The 15,329-nt window shown below is 46.6% G+C and overlaps 1 protein-coding gene across 2 annotated transcripts in view; it reads left to right on the top strand.

Annotated features, from left to right (window-relative positions):
* Positions 1 to 15,329, top strand: part of ADAM19 (ADAM metallopeptidase domain 19) — a 79,045-nt gene that overhangs the window by 40,644 nt on the left and 23,072 nt on the right. For both annotated transcript variants that reach the window (XM_032403620.1, XM_032403619.1), the window contains exons 6-11: positions 2,204 to 2,396; positions 3,057 to 3,122; positions 7,878 to 7,949; positions 11,507 to 11,673; positions 13,809 to 13,893; positions 14,821 to 14,960. In XM_032403620.1, the coding sequence (XP_032259511.1) occupies positions 2,204 to 2,396; positions 3,057 to 3,122; positions 7,878 to 7,949; positions 11,507 to 11,673; positions 13,809 to 13,893; positions 14,821 to 14,960 (723 nt within the window). The remainder of the gene's footprint in view (positions 1 to 2,203; positions 2,397 to 3,056; positions 3,123 to 7,877; positions 7,950 to 11,506; positions 11,674 to 13,808; positions 13,894 to 14,820; positions 14,961 to 15,329) is intronic.

The following is a 15,329-nucleotide window of genomic DNA, read 5'->3' as shown; positions in this document are numbered from 1 at the left end:
CATGGTTAAGGTTGTGGGGCCTGGAACCAGACTGCTTGAGTTCTTACTACCTGTGTGACTTTGGGTCAGTTTATTAACCTCACCTAGCCTTAGTGTTCTTATTTGTACCATGGGGATCGGAAATGTTAGCGTGAAGAAGGAAATACTCAGCACAGTGCCTGGGCCACAGCAAAGCCTCTCAATAGCCACCATGATCACTCTTATTCACCATGGACCAAACTTTGGCCTGATCTCTGCTCTATTTGACCCAGAGGCTTGTTCAAGGGATGCCTGGTCAACTACACTGGAACCTTCACTGGTTCCTGTGTGGAACTTTCCACTCACTGGGTGTTATCTTTGCAGCCACAACCTGATGGGCACAAAACCGTCATCTGACTCGCTGTCAAGCCCTCTGTTTCCAATGTTTGGAGCCACTGGGGGAAACTGAGGTCCTGGGAGGGGCCTTGGTCTGCCGAGATGAGAAGAAAGCTTGGGAACAGGATGCCCATGGTGGCTCTGCCCTCTGCCCTTTCCTGTCTGGACTCGAGAGCGGATGTGACCTTTGCTCTTCACCCCATTCCCACCCCCAGCTGTTCAGGGAGCACCTTTGGTGTCCTGCTGAGGGGCTGGTCCGGGATTGCTGTGTCAGCCTGGGTGAGGCAGCCAGGAAGTCGTCCGGCTCCCTGGCACCGGAATGAGGTCAGCCAGGGATGGATGCCAGGAAGGCTGCTGCTGATCAGAGCTTGGCGCTATCCCTCCCACAGGCATCACAGGCTCTTCCCAAAGGGCAAAACCTGGGTGGGGATTTCAGGGGGTAGGGGAGGAGGTGGAAGCTGGGGCAGCCAGGGAGGGGTCCTGCCAGTTTAGAGTGACAAAGACTGACTTGGAGATACTTTAGCTTTTGAACTTTCTGGACAGATGAAGGCCTGCGGTTTTGGAGCCCATGAGATGCTGCTGGTGCCCTGGGGTTTACTCCTGGGCTTCTTCCTCCCCCAGAGCCCTGAGTGCATTCCTTTGCTACAATATTCATCTCACCACATCAAGGATGACAGATGCCTGCTCCATGGGCCTGTACTCACCCTTCCATGGATTATTTGTGACAGTGATCAATAATAGGTCCTGGCACTCTTTCTTTCGGAAGCCTCATTGATGGGGTGCCCCCAGGCAACTGTGTCCTATCCATCAGTTAGGGGCGATGAAATCTTTTTGCTCTGTTATATACTTTAGTGATTTATTCCCAGGTTCAGAGTCTAAGCTCCATGGGGAGAGGCTCTTTGTCTGTCTTGTTCACTTCTCCATCCTCATCAACTAGTTCGATGCCTGGCACATACCAGGAGCTCAGGAAATACTTGTGGAATGAATGACTGTCCCCCAATGAAGCTGTGAATTACTCGAGGACAGGGATGATGTCTAGATCACATCTAGTACAAATTAAGAGTTCAGTGTGTGAAAGAATATAATAATGAACACATGTCCTTATTCTGAGTTCAGTGCTTGTATCTATAACCAAGAGCCAAGACTAGTCACGCATCCTTGGTTGTGGACATCACTTCACTAAAGAGTGGCCTCACTGGGGCTAGGAGGAATGCCATCGGTGATGCCTCTAGCTTTGGTTTCTTCTGTATACAAAAATCTTTCTATTTAATCATCTGGAGTCCTGTTAAATTAGTAAATTATCATTTGAATTTACACATGGGGAAACTGAGGCTTGGAGTGATTTTTTTTTTTTTTTTTAGAGATTCATTGAAGATCATTTGACAGCTTAACGTTGGAGCGAAGACCAGAACTTGGGTCTCCTCACCCCCAGGCCACTGTTTCCTTTCCAGTCACCAGACCATCATTTTCTGAGTCTCTAAGTTTCAACTTTCGATTTGTCATATGCCATGTTTGAGTTTGGGAAGCTTTTTGGAATCCTGGTCTTACCATCCTTTATATTATTAACTGTCCCTGGTGGGCCTTTTTAGAACCTTTGAGCTTCTTTTAATAAGCTTTTAGTACCTGAAATTGTGTACCACCTTTCATATACATGTGCAGATTTCTCTGGAGAGGAAGTCTGAGTTTGCATCAGATTCTTAACCAAAAGGTGCATGACCGCATAATAAAGTTAAGAACCAATGATCAAAACCAACCATGTCATTTTGCATATGGAGAAACTGAGGCCTGAGCAAGAGACTTTTCCAAGACTATAATCTTTGACCAGAGATTCTGTTTCTCCCATTGACAGAGGACTGATTATGGTGAGCAGTAACCTCAGCTACATCATCGAGCCCCTGCCTGACAGCGAGGGCCACCACCTTATTTACAGATCTGAACATCTCAAGCTGCCCCTGGGGAACTGTGGGGTCGAGTACTCCAAGTCCACCACCAGGGACTGGGTCCTTCATTTTACGAACCAGACCAAGAAACGACCTCGCAGGGTGAGTCTCAGTGCAGGAGTCCTTGAGGATCTTGAGGATGCTCTGAGGATCCTTGCTTTGGATCCAGGAGTATTTCCAAATTAAAGGAGATGGCCAGGAAGGAGGAAATAATGTTTCTCTTTTGTTCTAAGTTACTATCTTGTTCACTGCTGTGTGAGATACCCTTGTATTGGACGGAATAACTGCTTTTGGGAAAAACACTATGACATTTAAAATACCCTGAGATGCTGATTTCAGAAACTTTAAAATGCGAGAAAAAAAAATATGCTTCCCCTTTTGGGATAACCACTTAACCATATGCACAAAATGCTTATATTTATGTATACTGAAAATAGAGGTATGTGGTTTCATTGCTTTTTGGGAACTTGATTGTCAGCATGTTCCCTCACAGTATGGTGGCCCCTGTACTTGCCCACTCAGCTCATTATTTTTTGAGTATAAAGGACTGGACTCATAGTCCCAGAGCAGCCCCAGCGATAACCAAGATGGCGGGAAGAAGGTGTAGTGTGGATAATGGGGACTGTAACCAGCATCAAGTGTAAAATCAGTAAGGAGGTCGGCTGCTTATTAACTAGCACCATTTCTTAGCAGTTTTTTTTTTTTTAATGAGGCCACACCTACCATTTCTACAGCTCTGATCTGCTTATATCTCTTTCTTAGATGAAAAGGGAAGATTTACATTCCATGAAGTATGTGGAGCTTTACCTCGTGGCTGATTATGCAGAGGTAAGGGGGAGGCAATGGGTTTTAGTGGAAAAGTGACATTCTCAATAGCTTCCGCTCCAGGCTTCTAACCACTTTAGGGAAATGCTGAAACATTCATCTTTCTCCAGTTTGTCATGTGATTTTGGCCTTAAATCTGACCAATGGCTCTTTTTGCTATTTTAAACATAGTTGGGAAAAAAAACAAGGAAAAAGTCACTTCTGGCTCAATACATTAATCAGATAGAAAATCGGCAACTAGCGTTATTTGGATTAACATTTCTTAAACTGAGTCTGAAGACCTTTCGGTTTTGGCGCTTATTCTTAGGGAGCCCATAAATTCTCCATAGAAATTTCAAAAAAAATTTTTTTGCAAAGATAATAAGTATATTCTCAGTCATCTGATTGAATACAAATTTCCTGCCCATGTATGGGTCCATTTTTATAATCCCCTTGGTGCCAAATGAGAACCATGGTTCCCAAAGCATCAGCAGCACCTGGGAACTTCCGAAGTACAAATTCTTAGGCCCCACCCCAGACCTGCTGAGTCCCAATCTGTGGGGCTGGGGTCCAGGAATCCCTGTTTTAACAAGCCCTCTGGGTGATTCTGGACACAGGCAAGTTTGAGAACTACTGACTAAGGAATAGCTGTTTGCCCTTTAATTCTATATTTCTCAAATCAGCCAGATTCTCATGGGCCTTGGTTTTTAAGATCTGATGAACACTCATCTCTCTCACTCTTTCATTTGTTCATCAACAATATCTTGATTTTCTTGTATGTGTCAAGCACAGTGCTTGGCCCCAGGAGATTAAGACAGACCTATCCCTGACATCAAAGTTTACAGTAGCAGCACACAAAGTCAAGTGTGGTGACTGCCAAGATTGATCTTCCTAGAGGATTAGAGCAAAGATCCTGAAAGGTCTGGCATGGTTTTGGGAATTGGGGAAAGCTCCAAGGGGATGATGTTGAAGCTGACACCTGAAGAGTGGGTTCAGGTCCCAGAGCTTAAACTAGCCATATTTCACCTCTAGTTCTCACTTCATGTAGTGACTCAACCACAACAGAACGCGTCTGGGCAGGGGCAGTCACGATGGGCTGAGCACTCACCGCGTTCTAATGCCGCCGCCGCGCCTGGGGCTCCCCTAGGACAGAACTCGTCAGGGCTCCATCTGTCTCATGCCCCATCCAGATGCTGCAGTTACCAGCTCCCCGAAAAGACCTCATCCCAAGGCGGCTTTACCTAGCCCACAGTCCCAAAGCACGCATCCTGGAGCAGTGCGGGTCGTGGAAAGAACACTAGGCTTCGGGCCGGAAGAGCTGCCTTCGAGAGTGTTAGTGGCAGGGGCAGGCGGCCTTGAGCTGCCTTCAGAGACAAGGAGTTGCTAACTGGGCAGAAAAGTGGAGGTGAAGGGCATTTCAGGCAGAGGGAACATCATGTTCTGCTTTGAGAAGAATTTAGCTTTGTAATTGATGTAGGTATTGGTTTTTCCAGCAGCTTTTCTTTTTCTCTCTCTCTCTTTCTCTTTTGTTTTCCTTTCGAAAGACTGGTGTGTGTGTAGGATGGGGGAGCGGTGTGGGGAGCAAAATCTAAAGCTGATTTAAAAGCCGAGGCTCCATGGTCATGGGGGGAGGTAACGACGCTGGCCTCTGCCTGGCAGGACTGCCTTGTGGTGAGAGGGCCACTGGAAAAAAGCTGAGTTCTTCTGACTCTAGGACATTTTTCCATTTAAGCTTTTGTTAGATGATCTAAGATCATCTCATACATTGGTCTTGGACTTTCTTTTATATATATATATATATATATATGTGTGTGTGTGTATATATATATATATATATATATATAAGCCACAGAATCATTTGTTCAGATAAAGTTCCTAGGACCCCCAAAGCTCCTGCTCTAGTGTAAAGGTGGGTGATCCTCCCCTTTGGCCCTGCACTCTCCCCAGTGGCATCTTGCTGGAGGGTTCTAAAACCTACTGGGTGTGAAACTCTGGAAGCTGAAGTAGTGGGGGTGGGTTAGGGATTGGGCATCTTCAGTCTCGTGACCTTCAGGGTCACACCAGACCCCCAAGAGGAAAAGTGGCCCCCCAGGTGCCTCAAAGATGGTGGTGTGGTCTGGGACCATCTTCCTGTTCCTGCAGAGAGAGCCTCCAGCACCAGTCCCATAGGCACTGCCAACAGGCTGTGATTCGTGCAGCCTGTGCATCAGGAATGTGCTCATTTCTCAGGGTCCTGGGCTTTGAATGAGTCACTGGAGGGTGATGTAATCAGCCAGGCTGGGTGCACAGGCTGACAAATCCCCTCCTCCCCACACCATCTCTCCCTGACTCCCTCTTCAAGTGGCCTCTCATCCTCTGCAGGCAGAAATGTATTCCTGACAATTAATTAATCTGGGAGGCTGGGAAGATAGGGAAGGGGAGGGCTGCCTTATCTGTGATTTACAACCTGGTGCTGAGACAGGCCAGGCTCCTTCTCTGGGCTCTGAACTCCGTCCTGCAGGGAGCAGAGCCGCCCGGAGAGTGAGTTATTGTGGTAAAAATGACCAAGCAGCTGCTCACTCCCTGGGCCTAGGTGGGAGGGCCTGGGGCAGCTCTCCGTTTATTCATTCCACAGGTGAAATGGGAAATATAGGCAAGGAAAGAGCAAGACAGGATGTTGTAGGAGGATATGGGATAGTTGTAAAAACAGGCCTGCAGAGTGCTGTCATGCTCCAGACAGAAAGTGGGGTAGTTGGCAAAGGCCAGATGATATACCACATTTTACTTCCTGTGTCACCCTAGAAAGTATAAGGTTGAAATATTTCTTTCTTTCGATCAGGGATCTGCAAACTCTAGCCTATGGCCAAAGCCAGCCCACCACATGTTTTTGTAAATAGAGTTCTATTGGCACAAATTCTTCCCGCTGTATGTGTTGTCCATGGCTGCTTTTGAGCTGCAGTGGTCCGAGTGGAATAGAGAGGACACAGTATGTCTGCAAAGCCTCAAGTATTTACAGTCTGACCATTTATAGAAAGTTTGCTACTCCTGCTTGAGGCTGCTCTGGACAACATGGTACATTACTTCAAGTATGGTGGTATTGTCAAGCAATTGTTTAAAGACAGGATTAATATATTTGAAAAACAGTGACCTCTGACTCTGATGTTCTAATAAATATTCAGTAAATGTTGCAGCCCTTTCTCTGCAGTGAGACCAATTTAGAAATGGGACGACTCTATAAAGAGAAACTTCAGGATTCACAAGTCATAGGTCCAAGTCATAAGGCTTTGCATCAAATTGGGCTCTAGAAAGCAATGGGAAAGTGAGATGATTGATGGTTCCGAAGAAGCCCAAGAAGTCCAAAAGCAGTGGGAGAATAGACACAGCGGTTTTCTTCCCTGTATCATGGCCAGCCACACTCTCATCCCAACAGATATCCCAGGGTGTTTTATCTGGCTGTTCTTTGTGATTCTTGCTTGAATATTTTTGTGGGTTGGGATGGAGGAAGGATGTGAAGGGTTGGAATTGAAGAACCGTATAGAGTGTGTACAAGGTAAATCAGATGGGTACCCAGATTCTCTGTAACGATGGCAGCATCCAGGACATGCCCATCATTTGCAAATTTAGGTTGCAGTTGTAGCAGATTTTATCTTTACACTGTGAAGCTTCCCTTCATCGTTGCAGCTGAAAGAGATGTATTCCCTTTCAGGCAGGAATGATCAATACGAGGCTACATACTGAAATGTCTCCCTACCAGCACCCATGGCAGACATTTATAATCGAGCACAGCACTCTTTCCTGCTGAACCCCATGCAGTCTCAGAATTCTTCTCACTGTAGAAGGCACTGCCAATCGATCCGAGTGGCATGCCAGACAAAGCCTGTTTGCCAAGGTCTTACGGTCCTGGTTGCCAGCACCCAAGTGTGTCATTCATGTGGCCTCCCATTGCAGTTATTTATGTGGCCATTTTAATTGTGTATTCCTTAAATACAGAATCTGCCATTGTTATTATTTCTGGCTCTCTTTCTGTTTTGTTTGTTTTCTTTTTAAGATTATTTTAGAGAGAGAGAGTGCAAGCGAGCAGGGGGAGGGGGGAGGGAGAGGGAGAGAATTCCCAGCAGACTCCCTGCTGAGTGCAGAGCCTGATGCAGGGCTTGATCTCATGACCCTGAGATCATGACCTGAGTGGAAACCAAGAGGCAGATGCTCAACCGACTGAGCCACCCAGGAGCCCCTCTCTTTCTGTTTTAATGCAAGGTCCTCTGGGCCAGTACCAGGATCTCACACACTGTGTCCTACCTAGTGCCAAGCATAATGCTTTGCACATGGTAGACTTTTAGCAGCAATTTGATCAATGTTGATTGATCACATGTAGGGAGGCCTCGTGAGATCCCTGTGATGATGGCTTCATGTTGGAGTGATGACCAATGCAAGGATCAGATTGGTCCCACTTCTAAGCCACGGTGAGAGTTTGCAGGAGACCTGGTAATTTGGAGGACAGGAGAGCAGGTTTGACTTCAAGGGCTGGAGGAAGAGAATTCAATTTACTGTACATCTATGACACGTCTACTGTGTGCTGGCATTGAACTGGCAGCTGGGGATACCAAGATAAATGTGACCCAGGTTCTGCCCTCCCTGAGCTGGCACCATGGGGAGGGGGTCGGGGAAGAGGAAATTGTATAAAAATAATTGCTCGTAGGAGTCTGGAGAAAATAAAAGCTAATTGAAAGACAAGAAATGGGGCACAGGAGGGGTCCAGGAAGGGGTTCTGGGGCCTCACCTTGCTCTGCTTGCTCCACTTAGTTTCGGAAGAATCGGCACGACCAGGACGCCACCAAACACAAGCTCATGGAGATCGCCAATTACGTTGATAAGGTGAGACCAGGTGTGTACTTTGTGGGAAAGGTGCCAGCACCTTAGAGGGGCCACAGGACAGGACATGGCATGGCACCTGAGCTTCCTCAGGGATTGGTCACCCCAGCCAGTTTCGGAGAGGCAATAGCAATGCCATAGAGGCTCAGGGTGGTCATGACAAAGCCCTCAACTATGTGACCTTAGCCAGGGAACTTACCTTGTTTGGGTTGCAGTTTTGTTTTGTTATGTTTTTAATTTACAAAGTAGAGGGGCTGGCTTAAATCAATGGCTTTCAATATTTTCATTTTTCTGGTGGAACCCTTGTTTTAAATGAAATCTTATGCCAATGTCTAATATTAAGTCAGATAAAAACAGACTCTTTAAACCAAAGCAGGGGTGAGGATCCAGAGGGCTGTCCTCTTGCTCCTTCCCCTCACCCCTGCAAATGGCCGCCAGGGAACCTAGGACGTGAAAAGAGCCCAGTTTAAGAATGCTTTAAGGTTCTCTAAGGTTCTCTCCAGGTATAAAGCCCAGAAGTTTCCTGCCTTGGGGGAGAATTGAGGTAGGTCAGCATGGGAAAGGTAGAGAACCTTAGAAGTTGAGTGGTTTGTTTTGGGCCGATCTGTATAGCCTTCGTCTATAAAATGGTTCTAAAATTATTTATCTCTTACAAAGACCATGTGAATGGTTAACTCTCCTAGATCAGGCCCTTTTAAAACACGCCCTTAGGAAATACCCAAATTCTTGAATTTTACTAGAACAGGCTGGTCTGGGACTCGGAAATAACTCTGTTTATATGAAACAGAGTATTTGTTACACTGCAAAATGCAGTAGAATGGATAACCTTAAGTTACAGTACTCTCTTGATAGCCTAGTAGTAAATAGTTTTTAAAAACAGATTTTAATATGTTTAAGGTCACAGGTCTCTTTGAGAATCTGAAAATATGTATCGTACAATTTCAGGGCACTCACAGCACTTCCGCAGCTTACCTCTGGGCCTGTTAGGGATTCATGGATCCCAGGTCTAAAGGGGAAATTATTTTTTTCTAAACATTAGAAGATAAAGAAGAGACATCAAATATTTTTTTTATGGATTTACAAGCAAATTTGGTAGTGTTCTGAAGTCATCAGGCGGGAGAGTCTGTAGTCTATGTTTTTGTTTTGCCCTAGATGGCTCTGGAAACACCGGTAACAGGTGAAAGTCATGAGCATTTCCTGGAAGGAAGGCCTCCAGGGACACAGCTCAGTCCTCTCTCTAGCTCTCAGTTCACTCAACAATAACATTTAAATGATCCTACATCCCAAACACTCAACATCTGGGAAAACAAGACAAGCTCATTTCCTGGGGGGTACACAGGAGGCAGACCTTGTTCTCACCCACATGACGTCTATTGTTCTGGAGACCCAGCAGGTGGGAAGCTTGGCTGGGTCTCCCCTTTGTGAACTCTCCAGCTGGTCTGTGTGGTGGAACCAAGGGTGCTGACGAAAAGTGGAAGAGAGGCGACATTATGCCTCAGCCCTTATGTGAAGCCCCTGGCCTTGCTTAGCTGGTCCCTTCTGGCGAGTGGTCTTGGTTTTCTTCTGAGCAGCTGATTTTAGTCGCTGTGGCTGGGGTGAAGGAAGGCACTTTTCTGAGGCTTGCTGACCCAGCTACTTGAACTGAACTGTTGAACTAAAACTGGAATGAACTGCACTAATTTGCTGAATCATGAATCCAATCCAAAAATGTTTTTCCTTAACTGTGAAAAAGCCAAGTTTAAGTCCTTAAAAGCTCCCTCATGAAGCAAGTTAAATTGGAATCCAAACCCTTTATTTTCTGTAATGATTGACCTGGCACAAAATGGGAAAATCAAAATTTCCTTTGCAATCAACTGTTATTTCACGGAATCTGGAGCCCATCTGAGACCGCAGCTTCTTGGGGGCAAGATGATTCTCTGGATGTGTAAATACACCAGCACTGAAGCAGTGAGAGTCTTGAGTGGCTCTGAGATCTGATCTGATCACCTGGGCCTTCATCCTGGCTCCACCGTCTTCCTGCTGAGACTTTAGGCAAGTTACTGAACTTTTCTAAGCTTCCGTGCTTGGGACATAGAATGTGCTCGATAAACATTGATGTTACGATTGTTGTTTTTAGCTGCTGCAGTACCTGCCAATTTTGGATTAAGATGGTATCTTCCGCTCATGTGGCCTGGGTTTACGTGCAATTTTGTTTTCAGAGTCACTGCCTCAGTAATCTCTAGGGTAGGCCAGTCAAAGAATCCCTTCAACCTATGCCTTCCAGTGGTACTTAGCTCTAAAGAAAACCCTCTTCCTGTTTATGTGTGTATGAGATGAAAGATACCACGTCACAAAGGTCAGGTGTAGCTCTAGTCCGAAGGAACCCGAGAGTCAGGTCTTATTTATAGAATTTCAGGATCTCTGGACAAAACTCTAGAGGGGATCTGGGACCTTTGCAGCCTCATGCTGGCCACCTGTCTGGGACATTCGTGACAAAGCCTGAACACCTCCAGTGGTGGGAAAGGCAACTTTGGAGAATAAGCATGTCTGTCTACTTGTATATCATGTATACCCATGTACTTCCAAAATGAGTGGGAGACCGCACACAATAACGCATCCATTTATAATTTGGCATATCCATACTGCAGAATACTATTTAGCAATAAAAAGAACGACAAACTGATGTATAGGCCATGAGATGGATGAATCTCAAAAACATGCTAAGTGGAAGAAGCCAGACACAAAGACCACATATTATGTAATTCTGGTTAGAGGAAACGTCTAGAAAAGGTAAATCTGTAGAGGCAGAAAGTAGATTAGTGATCGCCTGGGTCTGGGGGTGAAAATGGGAAAAGACTGTAAATGGACATGAGGGACCTTCTTGGTATGATGAAAATACTCTCTAATTGGATTGGGGTGATCGTTTTACATCTTGGTAAATTTACTAAAGATATTGAGCTGTACACCCCAAATGGGTGGATTTTATGGTATGTAAATTATACCTCAACATACAAGAGGAATTTTGTATAAGAGAACTTTTTAGACATGTATAAAAAAGGTAAGTACCGTGTAAGGAATTGGGAGAGAGGACTGTGCTGGACAGCTGGGCCCAGGGTACTTATCACAGGCAGCAGCAAAGCTTAGCTCTGAGCTTACTTCTAACTAACTTTAGTTACAAGGGTGTTTTTTTTTTTTCCTATTTTAAAATGAAACGGGTCTTCCTGTCTGTCGTACCTAGTGGTCACGCCCCACTTTGGGAGCAGTTTAGAAGCAGCACTGATGCTGTCTGCACATGAGAGCCCTGTCCACGTGCGGAAGCAAGTCTGTGTCCTGTCCTGTCTCAGTCTTCTTTCCTCTAAACTGAGTGACCCCAGCTCTGCCTCCAGAACGTTGCGCATCTTAGGATCTCACTGCTCCCTCCTGAAAAATGTGACCTGCAGCCCCTGTTGCCTCCCTGCCCTGGGAGGCATGTGCCGCAGAGCAATCTGGTATCTGCTCCGAGTGCTGAGGTTAGGAAGGGGCACGTAAACGTCGGGCGGTGTTGACAGACGATGCAGTGGCTCTCCTGTGTGCGCTTTCAGTTTTACCGATCCTTGAACATCCGGATTGCCCTCGTGGGCTTGGAAGTCTGGACGCACGGGAATATGTGTGAAGTCTCGGAGAACCCCTACTCTACTCTCTGGTCATTTCTCAGTTGGAGGCGCAAGCTGCTCACCCAGAAGAACCATGACAACGCACAGTTAATCACGTACGTGGCCTGTGTGCATGTGTGTTTCCCCGGGCCTGGCTGCACAGCCCCCGCCTGCAGTGTGTGCACTCCCTGCCTTTTTCCCCCGGGGCTCAGTGTTGGTGGTACCAGCCATCCTGCCTCTCTGGTCCAGATAATCCCTTATTTCTCAGGCATGTGCTCTGCCCCCAAGACACCCAGGAAAGTATTAAAACCCTGAGATCATAGACTCTCAGTCAACCCCAAGCAGTGCTGACAATCTAGATGAGAAACTTAGACTTATACATATTCCGTTGTACATCTGAAACAGTTGGGTGTGTATGTGGGAAGTGACTGATCGTCACTTCAGACTTTCTAAGGGGCTCATTCTGGTCTTCATGGTGCTACGTTGTAGTACGCATGCTCATCTCCCAAAGCAGTAGCTTACTTAGCTTGCCCTTCACTTTGTCCCCAGGGACTCAGCGCTGAGTGCCTGAACTGGTTTGAGTGGCAGATAGTGCAGGAACCGTGGGTTGGCTGGGAGGGAGACATTGGGGGTCGGGGGAGTTGTGCCGGAATTTCTTCAATCCCGGAGAGAAAAGAATAGATAGTGTTGGGGGTCAGGGTGGTACCTGAAGTCCCCCGGAGGTGGAGGGTGAATATCTGGTGTTTTTAGTGTTGACTTCCAAAAGTATTCTGAGACAGTTATAACCAAAGGCCCATACATAGTAAAACCATTTTGCTTTTGTTCCCTAAAAAATCTCTCTGAATCAACGATCAGTTAAACATTTGTTCACTCTTTAAAAGAAATGGGGAGGGGCGCCTGGGTGGCTCAGCTGGTTAAGCATCTGCCTTCGGCTCAGGCCCTGATCCCAGGGTGCTGGGATCGAGCCCCACATCGGGCTTCCTGCTCAGTGGGGAGTCTGCTTCTCCCTGTCCCTCTGCCTGCCGCTCCCCCTGCTTGTGCACTCTCTCTCTCTGTCTCTGTCAAAAAAAAAAAAAAAAAATCTTTAATAGAAGTGGGGAAATAACTGTACCAAAAATCTGGGCTATGGTTATTTCACAATGGTACGTTCACCTAGGAAATTTTTGGGTTTTGCCTGAACTTTGGAAGCCTGCTGTCCTGCTTGGAATCCAGGTGTCCAGTAAGACTTCCCTAGGGCCATGTCTAAGTTTATAAAATGACCTGTGTGGCTTCCTAGAGATTTGCATATATTTTATGTGTTTTCTTGCACATTGTTTCTCTGAAGAAGAATCTGCCTTCAATTCAGCAAACACTTATTAAGTGCCCTCTATGTGTCAGATACTATGCTAAGTTCTGGTGACCCCCAGAGAAATAAGGCCATCTTGGCTCTCAAAGGTCTTGTGGTCTAGGTGAGAAGACAAACAGGGAGCTCTGAAAGCACCGCAAAATGCATTTCCATGTAGATCCTTTCAATAAATCCCATGTTTGTGGCATGCAGGAGAATACTGATGTTTTAGTCATCCCCTCTCCTCTGCCCTGGATGGATACAGCTGAGAGAGGGGTGGATTGAACTGGGGGAATGTAGCTGGCTGTTGGCAGGTTTGCATCACAATTGCAAAACAAAAGCAGAAACAGCTCATCTTTGCACCCAGCTGCACTTTGTGAGGCTCCTGATGGGACACATCTGTTTCCTTGGCCCCAGAGTGATGTGGAAATGAAGCATCAGCCCCCACAGCTGCTGCCCGATGCCCCCACCCCGCCCCGATACGCATACCACACAGCCGGGGATATGGCACAGGCCCCTGGCAGCTGACGGAAGTGGTCATGAATCACTTCAGCATCAGAACCTGGGCCACTCTCCCCTCGGCCCCTCCCTCTCTGACCTTTTCCTCTGCAGCAGGAATGGGATGCTGCTTTATGAGCCCTGCCCATTTCCTTCCAGGGAATGGGGCTCTGGGCATACTGTGGGAAAAAGTAACCTTTTGCCCTTTCTATTTCTCTGGAGCAGTGAAAGAGTAGGTGAGAGGAAGTGAGAGGTGTGGTGACCTGGAAGTTGTCCAGTTGGCCTAGAACACCAGGGTCTCTCTCCTTGGGAAGGATCTAGGAATGTCAGCGGGGCCAAGGAACTCCATGATGGCCACCTGTTCCCAGGCACAGTGGAACAGCCCTCCCAACTGCCATCTGAATGACCTTCTCTTGTTCCTTCCTGCAGGGGCATGTCTTTCCACGGCACCACCATCGGGCTGGCCCCCCTCATGGCCATGTGCTCTGTGTACCAGTCTGGAGGAGTCAATATGGTGCGTCTCAACCAGTATGTTGATGCTGTAGAAGGCAGAAAACTGCCTCATGGGACAGGAGGTCATTTTGTGGGGAAAAAAAAAAATTATACTTATTATTGCAGGGAAAAAAACCTTGACATCAAGTCAGGCAGTTGTTTAAAATGAAGTCATTAAGGGGCGCCTGGATGGCTCAGTCGTTAAGCATCTGCCTTCAGCTCAGGTCATGATCCCACGGTCCTGGGATCAAGCCCCGCATTGGGCTCTGCTCAGCAGGAAGCCTGCTTTTCCCTCTCCCGCTCCCCCTGCTTGTGTTCCTTCTCTCGCTGTATCTCTCTGTGTCAAATAAATAAATAAAATCTTTAAAAATAAATAAATAAATAAAATGTAGTCATTAAGTTCTAAGAGATGGAGGTACCTAGGGATAAATTTTCATTTATTATAGTTTATCCCCAATTTTCAAGCTCAGGAGAACCCTGGAAGTGATTACATTACATCTAGTGATGTCACTAGATCTCTCTCATCTCTCATCTCTCAAACCAAGGGCTGGAGAATAGTAAGATAATAGAAATAAAAAAATATTTTTTATCCTCGGTTTTATGTTATTATGCATATCATTATGAAACAAGAGCTTGTCTCAAAGTCATGGTTAGGAAATTATTGTCTTCTTTTGAAATTCTCTCTAGCTTTGTGGGACTGTTTTGATTATTCATCTCTAACCTGTGAAGTAGATGTCAAGGAGGCCTGCTCTCCATTTGTCTGTCCACCTCTTTATCCCGTATTTATCCACAGACGTAGCATGACAGTTAAAAGCACAGGCTTTCGTCACTGAGTCTGTGGGCGCACTGATGGTGGAACCAGTGGGCAGCTGTGAGGCCTGGCTAAGAAAAGACAGGAACAGGGAGTAGGGAGAGCTGTGTTCTTGACCTGAGCTCTCTCCTTGGGCAGGACCACTCTGAGAATGCCATTGGCGTGGCTGCCACCATGGCCCACGAGATGGGCCACAACTTCGGCATGAGCCATGATTCTGCGGATTGCTGCTCGGCCAGCGCGGCTGACGGCGGGTGCATCATGGCAGCTGCCACCGGGTGAGTCAAGCAGCAAGGTGAGGAGAGCAGAGTGTGTGAGGACAGTACAACCCAAGTGTTCCTCCCTGTTGGCCCTAGGAGCCTCTGTTACCCTCTCTTGGGGGCCTTGGAGAGAAATGCGGTTGACAACAAAGAAATTGGAAGAGAACCAAGAAAGCAAATGTGTGCAAGGAGCTCTAGGTTTGTAGCAGGCAATTTGGTGCTGGTGGAACCCTAGGTATACTTAATTCTGTCTTAAGGTCTTCAGCTGTAAAATTGGCCTGACCACATGTGTCTTTTTCACTTCACGAATTTTTGAAGAGGACCCATTTTGAACAGCCCCAATCCTTAAGTTCCCTTTTGTCCCAAGGGAACTTGGTCAGTGCTGAT

The sequence above is a fragment of the Phoca vitulina genome, unplaced genomic scaffold (genome assembly GCF_004348235.1).
Source record: "Phoca vitulina isolate PV1807 unplaced genomic scaffold, GSC_HSeal_1.0 scaffold6, whole genome shotgun sequence".
In the NCBI taxonomy this organism is placed as follows: domain Eukaryota; kingdom Metazoa; phylum Chordata; class Mammalia; order Carnivora; family Phocidae; genus Phoca; species Phoca vitulina.
Note: the sequence above shows the minus strand (reverse complement) of the source record. Positions and strands in the feature narration are given on the sequence as shown.